This window comes from Vipera ursinii, assembly GCF_947247035.1.
Source record: "Vipera ursinii genome assembly, chromosome: 1".
In the NCBI taxonomy this organism is placed as follows: Eukaryota; Metazoa; Chordata; class Lepidosauria; order Squamata; family Viperidae; genus Vipera; species Vipera ursinii.
This window is the reverse complement of record NC_139512.1, coordinates 5,728,209-5,751,578: the sequence shown is the minus strand read 5'-3', so window position 1 is coordinate 5,751,578 and position 23,370 is coordinate 5,728,209. Positions and strand designations below refer to the sequence as shown.

Genomic DNA, 23,370 nt, shown 5'->3' with positions numbered 1-23,370 from the left:
TTCACAAAGACTACACTGGGCATTTTCAGGGGCAGCTTTTCCTGATAGTAGTGGATAGCCACTCAAAATGGCTGGAAGTAATTCCAGTTCCTAACATGACTACTGCTAGGACCATCCAGGTGCTGAGAAAACTCTTTGCAACACATGGGTTGCCTGATGTCTTAGTTTCTGACAATGGGGCCCAATTCACTGCTGCTGAATTTCAGGCTTTTCTTAGAGCTAATCTCATCAGACATGCAATGTCTGCACCGTTTCATCCATCTTCTAATGGACAAGCCAAACACATGGTGAGGACAAAAAAGGAGGCACTCAAGCGCATTGTCACAGGTGACTGGCATCACAGATTGGCAGATTTTTTTACTCTGCCAGCATTCTACGCCCTGCACTGCTACAGGTAAAAGTCCTGCTGAACTACATTGGGGGAGGCGTTTGATTACTAAACTGGACAGGTTGCATCCAGACAGAGTGGCACCAGAAGCCTCTCGACCAAAACCTCCGAGGGGGCTGCACATGGGCAATTGGGTTTGGGCCAGGAACTATGGTCAAGGGAATTTATGGGTTCCTGGTCAAATAACCAAGGCATCCAGACCCCTATCTTATGAAGTGGGGTTGGAGGGAGGGCGAGTTGTCAGAAGACACATCGATCCACTCAGGAAAAGGTTTCCAGAATGGCCACTGTGAGGACTGCATCATAATTCCCTCCCAAGTTCCTCAAACTTGCGGCCAAGCCAGCCCTCACTTGGACCACCAAGGTTTTTCCTTCTCAGAGGAGATGGATTCTGAGGAAGAACTGGGTAGCACGGGAGTGCAACATGGACCCCCTGGCGAAGCGAGCCAACCAAATTTCAGCAACCTCTGTGCCTACTCTGCTGAACAGACTGACTCTGAGGTGGGCCAACCTGGTGAGGCCAGCCAGAGCATTTCGAATCTCCTTGACACTGGAGCACAAAGGGACATGGTCTACCCAGCCCACTGGGTAAGCTGGTAGACCACAAAGTGATGGGAACTCCAAGACGTTCCTCTAGGCCACACAAGCCTCCTGCGTACCTCACAGATTACATTGTAAAATAAAGTGATGCATATTGTTGTAAAACTTGTTACCACTAACTACAGAAATTACTGCATTGTGAAACTGCTCTTTTCTGCAGTGGAAACCTGTTCATTAGACATTGTTTAATCTCATTGTAGCCACAGTGATTTTATTATTTTTATTATTATCACTACAGTTGTATGTGAGTTGATTAATAAGTCTTGACAACTGTCAAGACTAATCGCGGTTGTCATAGTTCGATCTAAGAGGGGAGGGGTGTTATGTACTGGGCTTGTGGTGATATACTACGTGCATTGCTGGAGCAGCCAACGGCTCTCCAGAAACCCAGACTGGCTGTCTCCGGTCCTGCAAGTGGCTATAGCCCCAGGCGGCAAAAGTGGATTCAAACCCATTGGCTGCCGCCTAGGGACTATATATTGTGGCTGGTTGCAGCCCAAGTTTCAGTACAGTTCCAGCAAGAATAAAGTATGAGTTATCCTGTACTCAGCCTCGTGTCGCCATTCCTGCACCCAAGAGCCCACGACTTAACAAGGTCCCTAAAGCCAGTCATATTAAGTCTGCCTTGACTTGAATGTTTTGACTCAAACTTCTCTCCATCTATTTCTTTAAGTTGCCTTAGCATCCAAAGATCTTGTTCCCTTTCATTCATTTCAATTAAATACTTGTGTAATTAGGTTTAGGTTTAGGTTTTATTTAATTTATATACCGCCCTTCTCCCTGGGGACTCAGAGCGGTTCACAGGGCATATATAATTACGATACAAAAGTTAAAATAAGATTAAACCAATGCCCAAATAAAAACAATAATACAATAATAAAAACAACTATTTTAAAAACCCATATTCCCCCATCAGGCCAGACCAGCTAATTCAAATAAATGGGTCTTCAGGCCGCGACGGAAGGTTCGGAGGTCTGATGTCATCCGGAGCTCCACCGGCAGTTGATTCCAAAGTGCCGGAGCGCCCACAGAGAAGGCCCTACATTTTAGTACCATAATAATTTTCTACCTTCTCACTGGAAATCCCTACCGATTTGCCCTAGAGTTATTCATTTCTCAATTTCATTGCAACTTTCTGGGTACAAAAAGTTCACACTCCAAAAACATTATGAATCTTCTGCTTAAATTAGAATTGTTTGGAGAGAAACAGCATGCATTGGGATAGGAAAGGACCACTATATTTAGATCTAGTGTTGAAAACAAATTCATGTCTGTATTTTCCCTCTGTTCCTCACATTGTGGAGTTCACCTGATTGTCTCATAGTCTGGATTTACACAATTCCTTTGAGCAAAAATGGGACCGGGTGATTTTCCATGTTGTGTGAAATCATTCATGATGTGACCTGCACACATACATTTTCCAAATTGTAACTCCTTATCCATCATTTCCTATCCAACATTTCCAAGCCTTCATAGAGATAAGAAGTTAATACTTTCACACATGGCTAGCTGAAAATTCTGCTGAAAATTCTAATGTGATGTCATAATTCTCCTTTATGTGTCTTGAATGAAAGCGAGTACCTTTCATTTTACTGCTGTAGTAGAAGAAAGGAGGTGGCGTTTAAATGTTGTGAATCACAGTTTAATCTAGTGGAAGATAATTTAAGATCTATTTACGATGTCAATCAGCGGTTCTAGACCAACCACTCCAGACCCTTTGCAAGAAACAAACCCAGGATTTTCAGGATCAAAGAGTCCAGAGCAGAAGCCAGTGAGGCTGGGCCATGCAGGTAAAGAGACCTGTTCTCCAGGATATGCGTCGGACCAGAGGTCTCAATCTTGGACATCATCAAAAAAAGAACAGCCCATCAGGAGCAGGTCACATTCTCCACATAAAGAGTGTTCTATTGTCAAGACAAGAGCAATTGTCATAGATAATGGTACAGGGACATGTAAAGCTGGTTTTGCAGGTCAGCAGACCCCCCAGGTAGTTATTGGGGCATTAGTTGGACAGCCCATAGAGAAGTTCATGAAGACTGGAAGTGATATACCAGACACATTCATTGGAGAACAAGCTCGATTGGAACCTGACATTGATATAATTTTTCCATTAAGGCATGGCATAATCACAGACTGGGAAGCAGCAGAAACATTGTGGTGGCACATTTTCCAGCATGAACTCAAGATTGCTCCAGAAGACCATGCACTTTTAATGTCTGATCCTCCTCTTTCACCAACTACAAACAGAGAGAAATTGGTGGAGGTTGTTTTTGAGTCCCTCAGTTTCCCCAAAGTGTATGTAGCATATCAGTCAGTACTGTCGGTGTATGCTCATGGAAAAATTAGTGGGTTGATAGTAGATACAGGCCATGCTGTGACACATACTGTACCAGTCTATCAAGGATACAATTTGCCACATGCCACAGAAAAGATGGATATTGCTGGTGCCAATGTGACATCTTTTCTGATGGATCTCCTCAAAAACATGGGGCATTACTTAGATGAAAAAATGCTGGATGTGATTGAAGATATCAAACAAAAATGCTGTTATGTTGCACTTGATTTTGAGACTGAGTGTAACTGTCCAGAGGAAGACAATACAGTGCAATACCAGTTGCCAGATGGCCAAATAATTACTTTGGGGAAGGAGAGATTCCAATGCTCTGAGATGTTGTTCAATCCACCACAAATGCCTGGACTTGCTCTTCTAGGCATCCCTGGCATGGCCCAAAAAAGCTTAATGAATGTTCCTGAGCAAATCAGGAAAGAAATGTATAAAAATATAATGTTATGTGGAGGGTCATCACTTTTTGAAGGATTTGAAAGGAGATTTACTCAGGATATCATGACTGATTTGGAGACTAGCACAAAAATCAAAGTCACAGCTTTTCCACTCAGGCACTATTCTGTCTGGACAGGAGGTTCAGTTCTTGCTTCCTTGAAAAACTTCCAATCATGCTGGATCACAAAGGAACAATACCAAGAGTATGGACCTTATATTGTGCACAGGAAGTGCTACTGAGTTGGGCCTAAACAGGTTAGCTATGATTAAAATGGCTAGGAAGTGGTTCATAATAAATCAGTAAATTTGCTTTGCTTTGAAATGTGAGTTGTATTTATTGGCTGCAGATTTAAATCTGGTCTCAGAATTAATACCTCTTCCAAACTTTTTAGGGACCCAGCCTTTATAATATTTTTTTCAGAACTGTAGCTCTATACCAGGCATGTCAAACTGCCAGCCCATGGGCCGGATGCGTCATGCCAAAACCACGCCCACCCCATTGCCGGCAACAAGGAAAAAGTCCCGTGATGTCACGAGTTTGACATCCCTGCTCTATACACTTAATGAGACATGACTATCCATTTCCTAGGGTTGGTTATCATGCCATCTTGCTACCCTTGATCATCTTGATCATCAAAATTAACCAACTCAATTACCCTTACAGGTTACCTACCTTTAAGATTCCACATATATAATTACTGATACTGTCACAACAAACTAATATTGTTATTTCTCAGGAAGCTATTAATCATCTAAATATATACCACTAAAAAATAAATGAATCAGTTCTCCAGATGAGCAAGAGATGTTAGTCAGAAAGCTTGAAGGAGTCCAGAGTCTTGTGTGACTTTTGCACTTTTCTGAACTTTGAATGCAGTGCACTCCTGTATATGAAATTTATATTTGGGAAAGATGTATACCTTGGGAAAGTAGTCTACATATTATGCAGTGCCACCTGCAAAATTATGGATATTAAAGAAAGTTGTGTACAAAAAAGAAAACAGATTGGGAAAAGTTGTATTCAATGTAAGGAAAATTACAAAAAATGCAGGTTTGTTGTGTGGACAATTAAAATGGATTAATAACTGAATATATGCAAAACTCAGCAATGCTTGTAGCATGTTCTCCATCTACTGCCACAAACCTTGCAGCTCACAATCAATAAAAATGTGAGCAATCCTTTATATCTGGCATCAGGCTTTATTTCTCCAAGTTATAATGACAAAATAGTGCTTCTTTAAGAATATTTTAGGAGAGCCAGTTTGATGTAATGGTTAAGACACCAAGTTAGAAATGTGGAAATTGTGAGTTTGTCCCACCTTAAGTTATGGAACCAGCTGGGTGACTTTAGGCCAGTCATTCTCTCAGTACTACAAAGAAGAGGGAGCCAAGCTATTCTCCAAAGCACCTGAAAGCAGGACAAGAAGCAACGGATGGAAACTAGTCAAGGAGAGAAGCAACCTAGAACTAAGGAGAAACTTCCTGACAGTTAGAACAACTAACCAGTGGAACAACCTGCCTCCAGAAGTGGTGAATGCTCCAACACTGGAAGTTTTTAAGAAGAGACTGGACAGCCATTTGTCTGAAATGGTATAGGGTTTCCTGCCTGAGCAGGGGGTTGGACTAGATGACCTCCAAGGTCCCTTCCAACTACTACTTCTTCTTCTTCTTCTTCTCTTCTTCTTCTTCTTCTTCTTCTTCTTCTTCTTCTTCTTCTTCTTCTTCTTCTTCTTATTATTATTATTATTATTATTATTATTATTATTATTATTATTAAACTGCTTTTGAAAACTTTGCCAAGAAAATTGCAGGGATTAATCCAGGAGTCAAGACTGACTTGAAGGCACATTCCACACACATGTCCCCACCCCTGGCCTGGAAAAAAGAAAAGTTCAGTTGTGTTAACATTCCATGGTTTGAACATATTGCTTCTTCCTCCAATTTTCTTGAAATAAGATTGGAATGGGTGCTAGGCTGAGAGACAGTGATTGGCCCCAAAGATGGCCAATAAGCTTTCATGGCTAAGAATAATCTCAAACTAGTTAGTAAGCTACTTCACATTGGTTCTTTGCGCCTTGCCGGCTAACATGGGAAATTATTCTTCAAGATAAGTTATTATTCTTCAAGATAAGTTATTCTTCAAGATAAGATGAGCCACATGAGTAGTACCCCTACTATAATATTACTTTTGTTTTGTTTTTTTCAAATAATACCTGGGATGAAATTGAGAAAAAATAATAATGGGAGAACAGAGAAGAAATAATTATAAAGACAAAGGTAAGACAGGACAGAGAGGAAAATGAAATATATGAGCTGTGTGGTCTGAGAGGTTAAATATAGATTTGGGAGTTGGGAAAAAGGTTGCCGTCCATGTCATGAGGCTGAGATGGGTAGACATATAAATAAATAAATGAACAAACAAACAAACTAGGAATAAGAAGGAAAATCAAGTTTGTGCTTCATCTCTGGCTTCTTTGCAAGTGGAATTTCACACTCTCAGTTGTTTCACAGCCACAATTACTAAAAGGTTGTACATCTCATTCAGTCACATTCTAGATCAGGTTGTTGAAATTAAGAAAGAACTTAAAGTTCATATGAACATAAAAGGACTGTTCAGTTCAGTTCAGTTCAAATATGTCAAATGAATTCCTGGGGTTGCAACTGTGAATGTAAAACACCAATGTGTATAAAGCTATGATGAAACTAGATTTAGAGTACAGGTCTAATCACCACCTCTAAAAAAAAAAAGATATATTGTAGATTCAGAAAAGGTGGTAAAAGGAAATAATTGAAGGGCAGAAGCAGATTCCCTATTTTGAAAAAGTGACGATGTTTTCTTGCTTGGAGCCAGGATAGATAAAAGGAGTCATGTTAGAGATATATAAAGGCACAGGAGCATGTCGGAATTGGTTCAATAATGCAAGATTTCAGAGGCAATGTTGTAATCATAGGCCTTTTCTAGGTACAAGTCTTCAGTCACGACACTGCATACACTATTTGAAAGTTTTGACCTTGCTTCATACCCTTTCCTCTGATGGCCTTGTATAATGTAGAAAATCATGGCCAAACAGAGCTTTTTCTCAACATTGGCAGCTGTAAGAGGTCTGGGTGTCAACTCACAGAATGCTGGCTGGGAATTCTGGTAGTTATTATTATTATTAATTATTAATTTTATTTGTATACCGCCCTTCTCCCGAAGGACTCAGGGCGGTGAACAGGGCAAACATATAAAATACAAAATTACAAAAGTTAAAAAAGAATTAAACAAAATGCCCAAGGAACAACAATAAATTAAATACATTTAAAACAACATTAAAATCCCAACCCATACCCCACCAGGCCAGGCCGGCTTGTTCGAACAAATAAGTCTTCAGATCGCGTCGGAAGGAGCGAAGGTCGGGCACCATCCAGAGCTCAACTGGCAACCGATTCCTTAAATCCGGGGTGCCCACAGAGAAGGACCTCCCCCTGGGGGCCACCAGACGACATTCTCTAACCGGTGGCACCCTGAGGACGCCCTCTCTGTTGGAACGCACAGGGCGGAGGGAAGTTGACGCCGGCAGCAGGTGATCTCTAAGGTACTCCGGACCCATGCCATGTAGGGCCTTGAAAACCATTACCAGAACCTTGAATCTCACCCGGAAGACAACTGGGAGCCAATGCAGCTCACAGAGCAGAGGTGTAACATGGGAGTATCGGGAGGTTCCCAACACAACTCTCGCGGCTGCATTCTGTACCAGTTGGAGCCTCCGAGTGGTCCTCAAGGGCAGCCCCATGTAGAGAGCGTTGCAGTAGTCTAAATGAGAGGTCACGAGCGCATGAGTGACCATACGCAGGGCATCCCGGTCTAGATAGGGCCGCAACTGGTGCACCAGGCGAACCTGGGCGAAGGCCCCCCTAGTCACAGTTGTTATGTGGTCTTCCAAGGAGAGCTGTGAATCTAGGAGGACTCCCAAGTTGCGAGCCCTATCTACGGGGGGCAATAACTCACCCCCCATAAAAAGAGGTGGAATATTCTGAATATCCCGAGATGCCGGTACGTACAGCCACTCAGTCTTGTCGGGGTTGAGCTGAAGCCTGTTCCTCCCCATCCAGACCCGAACCGCTTCCAGGCAACGGGACATCACATTGAGGGCATCACTGGGGTGGTTTGGGGTCAAAATAAAAAGCTGGGTATCATCAGCGTACTGATGATACCCAACTCCAAAACCACGAATGATCTCACCCAGCTGTTTCATGTAGATGTTGAACAGGAGAGGCGAGAGGACCGACCCCTGAGGAACTCCACAAGCGAGAGGCCTCGAGGTCGACCTCTGCCCCCCTGCCAACACCGACTGCAAACGTCCCAGGAGATAGGAGGAGAACCACCGAAGGACCATGCCTCCCACTCCCAATCCCCTGAGACGCCGCAGCAGGATACCATGGTCGATGGTATCAAAAGCCGCTGAGAGGTCTAATAGGACTAGGACAGATGAATATCCCCTGTCCCGTGCCCTCCAGAGATCATTCACCAGATCGACCAATGCCGTCTCCGTGCTATACCCGGGCCTGACATTTTAAAGTTACAGACATTTTAAAGTTACTAAGATTGAGAAACACAGCTTTAACTTTTAGCTCCTGTAAAAGAAAGGACCTCACAATGACCTTGTTTCATACCACTCAGAATGCAATTACCTGCTATGCCAAACAGATCTCCTTAATGGTGATTCCAGCAGCATAGTAAATGCTGTAGGTCAGAACATCCTATTTGAGAAATACAGAGTCCCTTTTTTTAAGGAAGTGCCAGGTCTCATTGGCCTCTCCATCAAGAGACTAGTGGTGGGCATGGCTTAGCCACTGTAGCTAAACAGAATTAAGTATGTTCAGTGTTGCCAGATCTTGGCAATGAGAGTTGATTTTATTAACCATTGTTTCTCTCCATCTCTTGGACTCGATAGGCAAAACAGGCAAGTTTTGGGTTGGGATAGTCCTGTGTACATTGACTGAATGGAGATACATTAGCATACTGTAGTTTATTTTATAAATGATCAGATCTGTTTGAAGCTAAAGATAACCAACTGGATTAACCAATCTCTTTTTGATCTTTGCCCCAAAAAATATGCTCTATTGATGAAATAGAGAACATGGCAATGCATAATTCAGTTGCTGAATTCATTATTATTGCATGTAGTGATGGCTTTAAACAAGAACTGGACAGATGTGTGGTAGAGGAAATTACCAGTAGGTCCTAGATTTCATGATTAAATATTATTTCCTCAGTCATAAAGAATATCATTTAAATACCAACTGCAGGAAAGCAACTATGGAAGACTTCCATCTATGCTTCTGAGCTTCTTCAATGTATCTAGCTGACCATTGTGTGATGCAGAATGCTGAATCGGATGGGTCATTAGCCTGAACAGATAGGATTTGTCTTATTTTCTTAAAATGAAATAAATGACTGAAAGCTGATGCATGATCCTACCATAGCAGAAAATTCAATCACCATAATATTCCTTAGCTTTTGATTCTCAGGAGGAAAACGCTAGTAAAAAGCGAACTGTCTTTTGTGAACAGTTAATATAATTGCCATGATTCAGTTAAATATTTTTCGTTTTTTGTGGATATCAAAGAGGTCCGGGGGCCAATTTTAAATGAATGTATTTATATCCCTCAAGGAGAGTTGATCGGGATGACTCACAGCATTCTATGAGTTCTTAAGATTCTAAGATTCTTTCCTTCTGTCCATTGTTCCTTGTGGAACATTTCAAAGCTTCCAGATGGACAGGACAATGGCAGGATGAGCTGATGCACTTTCCCCCAAGCAATGGTTGGAGGGAAGGGATCATCATTGGGCAGTGCTACTTGCCTATCTGAAGCAAGATCACCAGAGATATTGATACGATTTCATGGTTAGCCAAAGCAAAGGCCCTTGACATTTAGGTATTACACAACGTGTTTTGTTCTTGAAGGAGGTATCTTGAGACACATTTACTATGTTACCCAGAAGTCATAGGACAGGCAGTCCAGGGCCTTCTTATCCAAGGAGTCCTGGATCTCTACGATCAAAGAGCCCAGGATCAAGGCCAGTGAGCCCAGGATACTCAAGAAAAAGGACCCCATCTGTAGGATATGCAGACCAGCCATCCGGATCTCGAGCATCTTCCAGAGAACGAGGGGTTACCAGGAGAAGATCAAGTACTCCAGAAAAAGGGCATTCAGTTGTCAAGACAGGAGCTATTGTCATAGATACTGGTACAGGGACATGTAAAGCTGGATTTGCAGGTCAGCAGACCCCCCAGTCAGTCATTGGGACATTAGTTGGATACCCTACAGAAAAATCTATGAGGACTAGAAGAGATAGACAAGATACATTCATAGGAGAGCAAGCTCGATTGGAACCTGATACCGATATTATTTTTCCAGTAAGGCATGGCATAATCATAGACTGGGAAGCAGCTGAAACCCTGTGGAGGCACCTGTTCTACCATGACCTCAAAGTTGCTCCAGAAGACCATGCTCTTTTAATGTCTGATCCTCCTCTCTGTCCAACAACAAATCGGGAAAAATTGGTAGAGGTTGTCTTTGAGTCTCTCAATTCTCCTGGAATGTATGTGGCATATCAGTCTGTACTATCAGTGTATGCTCATGGAAAAATTAGTGGGTTGGTGGTAGATACAGGCTATGCTACGACACACGCTGTACCAGTCTATCAAGGATACAATTTGCCACATGCTATAGAAAGGATGGACATTGCTGGAGCCAATATGACATCTTTTTTGATGGATCTCCTCAAAGACATGGGGAATTACTTTGATGAAAGAATGTTGGATGTTATTGATGATATCAAACAAAAATGCTGTTATGTTGCACTTGATTTTGAGAATGAGTGGAATCGTCCAAAGAGAGAATACATGGTGGACTACCAGTTACCAGATGGCCAAGTAATCACTTTAGGAAAGGAGAGATTTCAGTGTCCAGAAATGTTGTTCAGCCCTCCTCAAATGCCTGGACTTACACTTGTAGGAATCCCTGACATGGCCCAAAGAAGCTTAAGGAAGGTACCTGAACAATCCAGGAAGGAAATGTATGAAAACATAATATTATGTGGAGGGTCATCACTTTTTGAAGGATTTGAAAGGAGATTTACTCATGATGTAAAGTCCAACATGCAGACAAATACAAAAGTCAAAGTCACAGCTGTTCCACTGAGGCACTATTCTGTCTGGACTGGAGGTTCCATACTTGCTTCCCTGAAAAATTTTCAATCATGCTGGATCAGAAAGGAACAATACCATGAGAGTGGACCATTTATTGTCCATAGGAAGTGCTATTAGAATGGCCCAAATGAAGCCCAGGATAGCTAGGGCTGAAATGGCTGAAAAGCAACTCATAATAAACCTCTGTGTTGCATAGGCTTGAAATGTGGTTTGCATTTATTGTTGAGAGATTCAGCATGGCCTCTCAGATGTCAGCTGTGTGGACATATCATGCAAAAACTGAGATCACCTTAATAGCAGAATCTAGCAAAGAGCAAACGTAAAATGGAAGCTCCTTGAACAGTACTTAAAATGCCTTGTTTTGCAGAGCTATGAGATGTGGGCTGCAAAATTCTCCATGATGACAAGACACAACAAAAAGATACTGAACATACTGTCTTTCTGGCCTAGATTAATATTGTGGATGGATTCTTGCAAAATAAGATGTTAACCCTATGTTTACAAAATGAAATACTCATAAAATCTGGACTACAAAGCTGTATGTAAAATAAAAAGACTGGCTACAAAATGTAAATGCTGCTTTTTTTATTTCTAGAAAAATCTAGAGAGATTTGATTTAAAAAAAAAATAAAAGTAGTATTTAGATTTTGTAACCATCTTCTGTATACAAGTTTAATATTTATTTTATTTATTATTAAATTTATTTGCTACCCATCTTGTGGTTTGAGGTGGCTCTGAGCGGCTTACAGTGAGAGGAAATTTATAAATATTCAAACAATTATAAATATAAAAACAGATTAAAATGGCAAAAAATTAACACAAAATTAACTAAAAAAACACAGGTCTGGAACAGAGGTGGGGATACTTTCTCTGTTAGTGCATCAACCAGCTCCAATCAGCAGCTTCTCCTTCAGGACCCCATGACAGCTGGCGTTTCCTGAAGATTAAAAAAAGGGGAAGGATCTTACCTCTTGCAGCAAGATATTCCAAAGGCCAGGATTCATGGCAGAAAAGGCTCTTCTCCTGGATCCCACCAGCCAACATTCTTTGGCTGATGGGGTCTGCAGTATGCCCATTCTGCCAGCACGAATGGGATGAGCCAAACCCACTGGGGAAAGTCTGTTCTGCAGATAACCTGGATCCATGCCATAAAGAGCTTTACAGGTTGAGATAATCCGTTTCATCCAGGTCCTCTGGAGCTGCAGTGCAACCACTTTTTCCACCACCCTCCCTGCAAAGGAAGCCTCTCTTGCCACCCACCCAGAAGTCACAGTCCTGGAAGTTTTCAATAACCAGGAAGGACAGGGATCTAATAAGTAAGTAGTGGTGCTGACAGCCCCAAGGACCCTGCCCTTTTCCTCCGGTCCAACAGGATCAAACTGCTTCCAGATAATAGAGTTAGTCCAATTCCTGAGCATCTCTAACAGAATTGTACCACTCTTGGGCTCCAACCAAGAGCAAATCTCAGTAATTTAATCTGTCAGGTGTTGCACAAACTCCTCTGTGCAGTCCTAAAGATGATCATCTGAGCCTTCTTTCTTGAGGAGGGACTGGGTGTCCTTGAACAAGGCTGTTGGGCGACACCCTAAAAGTGGAGAAATACTGACATTTTGTCTCTCTTACCGCTACAAGGTAGGCCTTAATCATGGCTTTAACCTGTGTTCGGTTGGATTTATTCTTTGTTTTCCACCAGTGATGCTCTAGCCATCTCTTGGCCCTTTTCAGCCTCCTCAGCTCCTCTGTGAACCATGGGAAGTATTGGGGCCAAAGGGCCATGAGGGGGCCCATAGACAGGACTTCAGTTGCTCTCTGATTCCAGGCCAAAGCCACCATAGCAGCATGCGGCAGTGTTGCCAGGTTCTATCCCCCCCATCAGTCTCTGTGGGTGAGCCATTCAAGTAGGACCAGCCTCCCTATGGAGGGGGCCAGCATAAGAGAATCTCAGAGCCACCTGGGCATGACCTGACCAAGACAAAGGGGATATTGGCAGATTTATTTATTTATTTATTTATTTATTTATTTATTTATTTATTTATTTATTTATTTATTTATTATTGGGACTTATATGCTGCCCTATCTCCCGAAGGACTCAGGGCGGCTAACAACAATAAAATACAATAATACAAAAGTTAAAAAGAAATTAAATTAATAGCCCCAGTAGAATAAATTAAAATTAAAATTAAGTTAAAAATTAAAAACATAATTAAAATCCCTGTCAGTCCAGGTCAGCCTGATGGAAAAGGAGTGTTTTGAGGCCGCGGCGAAAGGACCGGAGATCCGGGGCCATCAGAAGCTCAAGGGGGAGTTGGCTCCATAGGGCTGGCACTCCCACAGAGAAGGCCCTCCCCCTGGGGGTCGCCAGCCGACATTGTCTAGCCTGAAAAATATTGCTATTTCTCTGACAAGAACATAACCAGAGGGTGACCGCTGTCTCAAGTTGGGCCATGGATGACCTGGGATATGGCCATATCCATTCTGGTGGCCATGAGCTCCTGAGCTGCTTCTAAGCCAAACTCAAGGATGGCAGATTGAAGTCTCCCAGGACTACAAGTCTGAGGAACTCCACTGCCAACCCTGAGATGGCCTACAGCAACTCTGGCAAGGGAGTTTGCTACTCAGCAGGGGGGCTGATTCAGCAGCGACAATCCCAACCGATCCCATAAGGCCAGTTTCAAAACAGGGTCTCACATCAAGAAACTTGGGGAGCATGGCCCCTGTAGGCCAGAAGAGATTCTCAAATGACAACTGCCACTCCCCCTCCCTTGCCCTACAGCAGAGGAACAATGGCCCCTTTGTGACTTGTGGACTTCAACTCCCAGAATTCCTGAGCCAATCAGGAAGTCCATACGTCATAAAAGGGCCACAATTCCCCACCCCTGCCCTACAGCTTTGGTGGGGCCAAACACTAAACCTAGCTGGACACATTTCTGAGAGGGAAAGACACCCCCCCCCCCGCTCTGGTGTCAGCCAGGTCTCGGTAATGCACGTCAGGTTGGCTTGCTCCTCCCTAATACGATCACAAATAAAGGGAAGAGGTTATTGACCAATCTGGCATTCATTAGCAGCAACCAAAGACCCAGGCCTCTGAGGGACTGCTATCCAAGGTCTGGATGTGAGATCAGAAGGCCAGAACATGCCACTAGTTTTAAATATCGGTAGCATCTTCCCCTGCAATGGCCTGCCCTTTGGCTCCTATCTAGATGACCCATGCCTGTCATTACTTGAATAAATTATCCCTGTCAGAGACCTCCCAGGCGATCCTTCCCCCTCCGCTTTGACATCCCTCTCCTCTGAGGCAGAGTTCCTGCCCTTCCTTCAACCATCCATTCAACCATCCACTGTAAATCAATTACCCAATTGTGTGTGTGGGGGGGTGGGAATGCAAAGGGAGAAGCTCCTGTGGTATTTCAGCATTACCTCTCATATTTTGAGTGGATTGAATACATGCTCCAGTAGGTGAGATATGGGCAATAACAGAACATTGGTCTGCCAGATAATTTTCTAGATTAGAAAAGATATCGGCTTATTTGAAAGACCATTCGCAACAACGTTATATTATGGAGTGGAAAAAGTGGATTGATTACATCCAGAACAAATATGGGACTAAAAAGTTTCATTTAGCATTTGTATAAGTTTTGATGTGACATTAGTTATTGCTTGTAGTCATTTTATATGAGCTAGAGTGCGATAGATTTAATAGCTTATTGTTGTTAGCATATGGTTGTTTATGATTGTTTTTATTTTTATACCTTGTATTTAGCTCTGGGAAGTCGGGGATGGGGGAGGGGGGAAGGGGAGGGGGGAGGGTTAGGGAGGGCTAGGAAGGGCTGGGTGGGGGGTGGGGGGAGGGATTGTTAAAGCTAAAATGTATTGAAAACTTTTCAATAAAAAAAAATTTCTAGATTAGAGATTCTGGCTTACATAGAGAACAGCGTTAGCATTTGTGAGTAAAACGGAGCTTCTGCTATGCTTGTGCTAAACCAACCAAAGGATGCACATCACGTTGGTATGATTAAGGCTGGTAATCTTGTCTACATCTTCTCCGTCTGACTAAAAGCTTTATTGAAAAGTCTCGATTGACTAAAACTAGGATGGGCATGGAGGGCATATCCGTGGGAACAAATGCTTATGACCACAACATACAGAATGTAAGAGGAATGCAACTTAATGGTTAACATTACAAATTAGATGAAAGAAAGCAAAACAGAGATGTCATGTCTGTTGAAGTAAGAAAAGCGAAAGCTATAATGAAAGTAGGCTAATCTTATGAAATAGAGTTGAAGCACCTATGACAGGAACTTGGCACCAAGGAGCCTTGGTGGAGCAGTGGGCTAATGCCTCCTTAAGTAACACCAGCTGCCTGCAATTAGTGCAGGTTCGAGTCCCACCAGGCTCAAGGTTGACTCAGCCTTCCATCCTTCCGAGGTAGGTAAAATGAGGACCCAGATTGTTGGGGGCAATAAGCTGACTTTGTAATAATGACGCTGGGGGGGGGGCGAAAACCCTAATAAGCAGGCATATGCATAGAATGAAAGCTATTGCTAAGCACATTGGTTTGTGCTTAAATTGTAAGCTGCCCTGAGTCTTCGGAGAAGGGCGGGATATAAATGGGATTTTTTAAAAAAAACAACTAAAGCTGCTTAACTTCCTTGCATAAAACTGGCTTGAAATAAAGCCAATATAAGAAGTTCCTATACAGATTTCAGTGTCATTCTTCACTTTGGCCACTGCAATAGCCTGAGGTCTGCCCAAACTATGCTTATCATGGACCTTGATTAATGGATTCACCTGCTTCCCATTCCTTATACAAGTGGCTTGGAAGACACCACATGTGGTTTATAGTGACAAATAGGACACCCTCCCTTCAGTGACTCTCCCCTTGTATTTGATACCTTCCAAACTAGTGCATCCACTGAAGGCTTGATTTAAAAAAGAAAAGTAAAAAAAAAACAACCAGCTTTACCTTGGGAAAATGGTAGAACTTTTGTCAATCTTAGTTGGTTAAAAAGGAATAGAGAAAGAAGTCCACCCTTTTCCTGTTCCAGCAGATAATTAAAAAAAAAATTAAGCCTAATTTTTTTTCTACTGATGAAGTTATTTAAAAAATAGCCAATCAAAGTAGTGACTAGAGCTAAAGCACCCAGTAATCAGTTGGATTGGAAGTACAGGCATTCCTCAATTTATGGCTACAGTTGAGCCCAAAATTTCTGCTTTTAAGTGAGGCAGTTGTTAAGTGAGTTTTGTCCCGTTGTATGACTTTCTTGCCACTGTTGTTAAGTGAATCACTGCAGCTGTTAAGTTTATGACATGGTTATTAAGGGAACCTGACCTCCTCATGGACTTTGCTTGTCAGAAGGTTGCAAAAGGTGATCACGTAATCCCAGGACACTGCAACCGTCATAAATATGAGTCAGTTGCCAAGGGTCCTAATTTTCACCATGTGACTATGGGGATGCTGCAATAGTTGTAAGTGTGAAAAAATGATCCTACAAGCTTTTTTTCAGTGCTATGGTGACTTCAGATGGTCATTAAATGAACTGTTGTAAGTTGAGGACTACCCGTATTTGCTTACAGTACAATGAAATGAGGTGCATGGGGAAAATGGACATCACTGCTTGATTTAGATAGCACAAACTAGAAAATGGACAATGTTTTAATGGACAGTGAGAAGAGGCAAGGGTCAATTGATTCCCTTCCTTGTAAACTGGGGAGAGCTAGAGCAGGGGTAGGCAACCTTGCCTCTTTTATGACTCGTGGACTTCAACTCCCAGAATTCCTGAGCCAGCAGCTGGCTGAGGAATTCTGGGAGTTGAAGTCCAAGAGTCATAAAAGAGCCAAGGTTCCCTAAACCTGGGCTACAGGATGATATGGTGTATTCCAGTCCTTGGCACATGCTTAGTTGGCTGTGCTTAACCTGGGACAAACTGCTTGCGTTATTCAGCCCTAGGATTCGCACTTTCAAATTATAGTCCTTTGTTTTAGAAGCTGTGACTTAAACCAGGTTATGAATTCAAACTGAGTTTCACACACTGAGATTTCTAAGTTAGGTCTAAAAAAGTTAAATCATAAGCCTGAAATGTCTTGCTCCTGTATCAGAGGTAAAAGTTAGCACCAACCGAAAAAATATATTGGAGACCCAATGTGTTTGGTTCTGATAGACGAGGACTCAGAGTGGTTTTGTAATGAACGAGTTTATTGAATACACATAAGTCAACTGTCAACTGTCAAATGTTGCAAGCTTTTATAGTGGAACTGTTTGAACTGTAACCAATCATCAGAGTCTCTTTTCCCGCTTCTTGTTTATTGTAACCAATGATTGCACCGGAATCTCCCGCTCTAAACCCTGCTTTATTGCAATCTGCTATTTTCCTTGTTTGCAAACTATTTACAGACACAACACCCCTTACCCCCCAGTTGTTGTTATTTATGTACAAAATCCTTTAAATATTTTGGTGGCCTATGGACTCTTGAAGGGTATCTATTGCTCTGGCTGCTAGGGTCATTTCTTTCTGGTTGTCTGCTTGGCTGGTTGCCTCTGTTGGACCTGGACTCATGGCTACCAGACTCTGACGCTTCCCTGTTGCTGTTTTGTGGATTTGGTTGTGTTTGAAGATCAGCTATCGCTGGCCTACTCCGAAGGGGTATTTCCCAGTCAATTTGACTAAATTGTTGTTGTTGGTTACCAGGGGATGAGTTATTTTGCGTTTCTGCTACCCCACTATCTGGCGTGTTGTTATCACTGACCCTAGATGTAAAGTTCCCCCCAAATATACTTTGATCCCCATCTACTGGCAAACAACCAACAGTTCTCTTTCTCAGCTGATCTATGTGTCTTTTGCTGATCCTATTCCCTTCCCCCTCAATATTGTAAGACAGGGGACCCAATATTTCAGTAACCACCCCTGGGATCCATTTGTCCCCTTGTGCATAGTTCCTGGCCCAGATTAAATCCCCCACTTTGAATGTTCTATTTGGAATGTCCAGTTCTGCACTTGGTAGAAGTCTGTCAGGGTGTAATCTGTCCAATTTGGTGGTTAGTCTCTTTCCCCACCTCATTTCTGCTGGGCTTTTGCCAGTAGCTGTACATGGGGTCGTATGTTGGGTCAGCAAAAATTCGGCCAGTCTTTGATGCCAGTCACCCCGGATGATTCTCTTTAAAGCGTCTTTAGTGGTCCTCACATTTCGTTCAGCCAAGCCGTTGGTGGATGGGTGGAAGGGTGCTGATGTCTTGTGTTTAATCGAGTTGGCCTTGAGGAAATCCTGGAATTCAACAGAGGTGAATTTGGGCCCATTATCAGACACGATTACATCAGGTAACCCATGAGTGGCAAAGAGGCCCCTTAATACCTGTATTGTTTTACCTGAGGTTAATGAACTGACTGGTACTACCTCTAGCCATCTTGAGAAACTGTCCACTACTACCAGGAAGGTTAACCCTTGGAAAGGTCCAGCAAAGTCAATATGAATCCTGGACCAAGGATTCCTGGCTAACTCCCACTTATGCGTACGAGTGTGTTGTTGTTCCGGCCTAGAACGTTGGCACAAATAGCAATTGGCAACGCATTCCTCAATGTCATTGTCTAGTCCTGGCCACCACAAGTGGCTCCTAGCCAATGCCTTCATACGTACTATTCCTGGGTGCCCTTCATGTAACTCTAATAAAATAGCTGGTCTGTGGATTTCGGGAATGACCACACGGTTTCCCCACAGTAAGCATCCCAAATGAACTGACAGTTCATCTTTCCTTCTGAAATAAGGAATGTATTTGGCATCTGGGTTAGTATTTGGCCACCCGCTAAGGACCCAGGCCATAATTCTCTTAAGAATATGGTCATTATTTGTTGCCAGAGCTATGTCTTTGGCAGTTAAAGGCCAATCAGGAATGTCCAGGAGGGACATTATTTGTCCCACAGGGGCAGGGTCATTCTCTGTGACATTTAATGGCAGTCTGCTGAGGGCGTCAGCATGTCCCATGTCTTTGCCAGGTCTGTGTTGGAGAGAAAAGGAATATGCTGAGAGAAAAATGGACCATCTCAGCATTCTAGGAGACATGATTTGGGGTGTCTGTTTGTCCGTAGTAAACAGTCCCAATAGGGGCTTGTGGTCAGTGAGTATGGTAAAGTTCCTACCATAAAGGTAGTCATGGAACTTTTTTACTCCTGCCACGATTGCTAATGCTTCCTTGTCTATCTGAGCATAATTCCGCTCTGCTTTGGTTAGCGTCCTGGAATAATATGCAATTGGTCTTTGTGTACCTTGGTTGTCTAAGTGGCTGATAACAGCCCCCACACCATACGGTGAAGCATCGCATGCTAAATAAATTGGTTTATTTTCAATAAAATGGGTTACTGTTGATTGGCTGGAAAGGATGTCCTTTAAAATTTGGAAACTCACTCTATGTTTATTAAGCCACTGCCAAGGGGTCTTTTTATCCAGAAGTCTATGGAGGGGTTCTGCAATGGCAGCCTTGTGTGGCACAAATGTATGGTAGAAGTTTACCAAACCTAGGAAGGCTTGTAGTTCAGCCTTATTCTTTGGCTCTGGAGCCAGTTTAATTGCTTTGATTTTATCAGGGGTAGGATGGATTCCATTTTTGTCAATTCTGAATCCAAGGAATTCAGTGGACTTGACCCCTATGCAACATTTTTCCTTTTTCAATTTCAATCCAGCCCTCCTAAATCTTTGCAATACCTGCTCAAGCCGCTCTGCTAATATTTCTTCATTTTTCCCAGCTATCAAGACATCATCAAAGTAAGGGCATACACCAGGTATGCCCTTTAAGGTCCTCTCCATCACTTCTTGAAAGATGCCTGGAGCTGCTGCAATACCAAATTGCAGTCTGTGGACTCGGAACGCCCCCTTGTGGGTAACTATCGTATGAGCTTCTGCAGCCTCTTCAGAAACAGTTAATTGCAAGTACGCCTGCGCCAAGTCTAACTTGGCAAACATGGCGCCGTCCTGAATCGTAGCGAGGACCTGCTTCACCGTCGGGACCGGGTAAGCATGTTTTTTCATTCCCAGGTTCAGGGTGGCTTTGTAGTCAGCGCAGATCCTCACATCCCCACAAACCTCCCTCGACTGGTTCTAAGACGCCTTGGCCTACAAGCTTGTCGAGCTCGGCCTCGATTTTTTGCTTCAGGGTGAAAGGCACCCTTCGGGCCTTAAGCCTGATAGGTTTTACTGATGGGTCTAGATTAAATTTTATTGGGGGCCCTTTGTATTTACCAAGAGACCCATCGAATACGTCTGCAAATTCATTGCAGACTGATTCGAGGGTCTTATTTTTAATAATTGAATTTATTCCCCCAATCCAAATACCCAGGGCCCGGAACCAATTAAGGCCAATTAGGCTAGTCCTTTGTCCCTCAGTGACTATTAATTCTAAATCCCCCTTAAACCCATTAAATTTAACGCTAATGGTAATTTTTCCTTTTATTTTAATTGGGGTTTTTTGGAAATCAGTTAATTGTATTTTTGTTGAACTAAGTGGAATTTTTCTTCCACTTATTTGTTCAATCCTTTCAAGGGTTTCACTGGATATTATAGACACTGAAGCCCCAGAGTCTATTTCCATTTTGCAAGGAACCCCTTGCAATTGGACTATGATTTTTAATTTTCCTTCTGGAAAATTGCTATTTTTTCCCTTCCTATTGCGATTGACACGCGCCACCTCCCCTCGGTTTGGAATTTTAACCCTGGGTCTAGGGGTCTCTTTGCCACTAAAGTAAGGGGTTACCTTACCTTCGGGCCACACATCGACTTCATGAAGGCGGTTGTCACGAGCACGGCTCCTACAGATGGCCTGGATGTGGCCGGTCTTCCCACACGCTCTACATTTGGCGGTACGGAATCGGCAAGAGGCGCGGGGATGGTTGCCTCCGCAGCTGCCACACCGGTTTTGATTGTCGTTGTCGCGCGGTCTAGTTGTGGCGTCCCTCCATGGTCGTTGGGCCCCTATTGCTTGTCTTTGCGGTGTTGCGGATTGGTGACGGCGGTTAGGTTCAGGCCCCTCACTTCGGGATGGTTTTGGCGCCAATTTTCCGAATCGTCTGGAGACTTCAGCGATGTCTTCTTCCCACTGCTGGTCCACCTCCACGCAGTCCACATAGCCTTCTTGGTTGATCTCGGCCGACACTGCCATGCTACTGCGGGGGGGGGTCGCGATACCCGGTGGATTCGTACGTTAAAAGTTCATCCAGCACTTCCTGCAGATCGCCGGTGGGTTTGGCGATTATTCTGTTTTGCAGCTGCTCGTCTCGCAAGCCCAGTACTACTCGGTCCCGAATTCTTATTTCTAAATTGTCGTATTTACATCGTACTGCGGCTTCCCTGACGGCAGCAACGAATTTTTGTATGGATTCGCCCGGTCTCTGGTTCCTTTTCTCAAAAATGCGCCGCCAGAAGAGTTCAGATCTCCTAGGCGTGAAGTGAACCTTTAGTTTGGCTAGGAGGTCAGCATATGGCACACTTGAGACCGGCTGCGGTTGACACAGTCCAACAGCGATTCGATAAACCGGTGTGCCACAAATTGTCAATAATGCTGCCGCCTTTTTCCGGTCGTCTGTGATTCCGTTCACTAGCAGGAACCCTTCGACTTGTCCGATGTATTCTTCCCAATCCTCTGGAAAGTTTGGGTCGAATTCTTTCAATGACCCTATTTGCGCCATTTGGAGAATTTTCTTTATTCCGCCGCGGCCGCTCGGTTGACTGTGACACGCTTTCGAATTTGCCGCCTTTGCGCAGCTATTTAGCCAATTCTCTGGTCTTCTGTCTATCCCACCTTCGTCGCCAATTGTTTGGTTCTGATAGACGAGGACTCAGAGTGGTTTTGTAATGAACGAGTTTATTGAATACACATAAGTCAACTGTCAACTGTCAAATGTTGCAAGCTTTTATAGTGGAACTGTTTGAACTGTAACCAATCATCAGAGTCTCTTTTCCCGCTTCTTGTTTATTGTAACCAATGATTGCACCGGAATCTCCCGCTCTAAACCCTGCTTTATTGCAATCTGCTATTTTCCTTGTTTGCAAACTATTTACAGACACAACACAATGTACAACTGTATAGGGTTACAAGATTTTATTCCATTTTATAACCCCCAGGATTCAGAAATAAAAACTCAGAAGAGATAGGAAGAATACATAGCTCCAACTGACATACATCGATTCTCCCAGCCACAATTTGAGACCTAGTACTCTAGTTTCATGGAGCTAAAAACAAAAGTCTTCCTAGATTAGAAAGATGTGAGAAGTCCAATTTGATTGCAATCCGAATATTTCTCCTTTTGGTTTATTATTTTCAGCCAACTTATGTCTAGTGACATTCTTAGCAGAGAAGTTGATGTTTTTTTCTCTTAATCCTAAGTTTATGGGGCAGAGCAGAATAATTGGGGGGCATCATTGGATATACTGAAACGTCTGACATTGTTTCCATCTCACTGCCATTGTTTTGAGGACCTTCCTCCCCTACCTCACCTGTATTTGGCAACTTGACTGGAAAGTGAGATCTGTCGTGTATTGGGAAATGGTGGGAATATCTCTGTATACGTTGGCAGTTGAAGTAAGTTGGAAGGAAGGCAGAACTGGAAAAGGCAGAGTTATTCTTTCCTTGTGAAAGAACCATGTTGTGCTGCTTGAGGAAGGACATGTGCTGTGGGCTGGAATCAAGATGTTCCCTTGGGATCCACATGTAATCCAACAACCTTTCTGCTGAAGGAATGGTGCTTTGGGCCCTTGACCAGCAGTTACCTTGTGTGCAGAACAGACAATTAACACGGGCATTTTGGTGTTCTGGAATATGATTAAGGAGACCACAACGGGCTTTCAGGTGTTGGAGCTCCCAACGGAGGTGAAAATTCTCCTCCTGGAGTGCAGCCATCTGGCTCTCAATTGCAAAATAGCTGAACCGCCTCTTTTCCCGGGAACGCTTGGCAGACTCGTTGTTCTTTTGCCTCTTCTCCCAGTAGACGGTGTCTTTTTTTTCTTCCGGGATGAACTCTCGTTTCCGGCGTAAAGCCTTGCTTGTGGCATTTTTATAGCAAATGGCCAGTGGACCAAAAGGCCCCATTGTTTCCTGAGAAGGGTTCATGGTGTCAGTGTTTGATCAATTCCTAGAAGAAAATTTTAACAATTAAAAGCCTGCCTTACAAGGAAGAGTCTTGTCTTCCCTCAAAGAAGTGCCTTAACTGTGAATCTATCTATCCTCTTTTAGGAGAATTATACAACATACCTGCCATTCTGTTCATATAGGCACCCAAAGTTGGTTACAGCAATTAAAACAAAAGCACAAAATGTCTTTCTCATGTATGTATTTATTAAATTTATATGCTGCCCATTTCCCTTATAACATGACGGGGTGGTATATAAATTTAATAAATTTAATAAAATATTTTTTAAAAATC

General features: G+C 43.0%; 2 protein-coding genes across 2 annotated transcripts; both read left to right on the top strand.

The window, feature by feature from the left end:
* Window positions 1-2,666: 2,666 nt before the first annotated feature.
* Window positions 2,667-4,010, top strand: LOC310632227 (actin-like protein 9; the record flags this gene model as incomplete). The annotated part of the gene is made up of 1 exon (XM_083349284.1): window positions 2,667-4,010. The coding sequence occupies one exon, from the start codon at window positions 2,667-2,669 to the stop codon at window positions 4,008-4,010; it is 1,344 nt and encodes a 447-aa protein (XP_083205410.1).
* A 5,735-nt stretch (window positions 4,011-9,745) lies between these two features.
* LOC310632816 (actin-like protein 9) lies at window positions 9,746-11,086 on the top strand (the record flags this gene model as incomplete). Its single annotated transcript, XM_083350244.1, has 1 exon — window positions 9,746-11,086. One exon carries the CDS (start codon window positions 9,746-9,748, stop codon window positions 11,084-11,086), a length of 1,341 nt encoding a protein of 446 aa, XP_083206370.1.
* Between the last annotated feature and the right edge of the window lie 12,284 nt (window positions 11,087-23,370).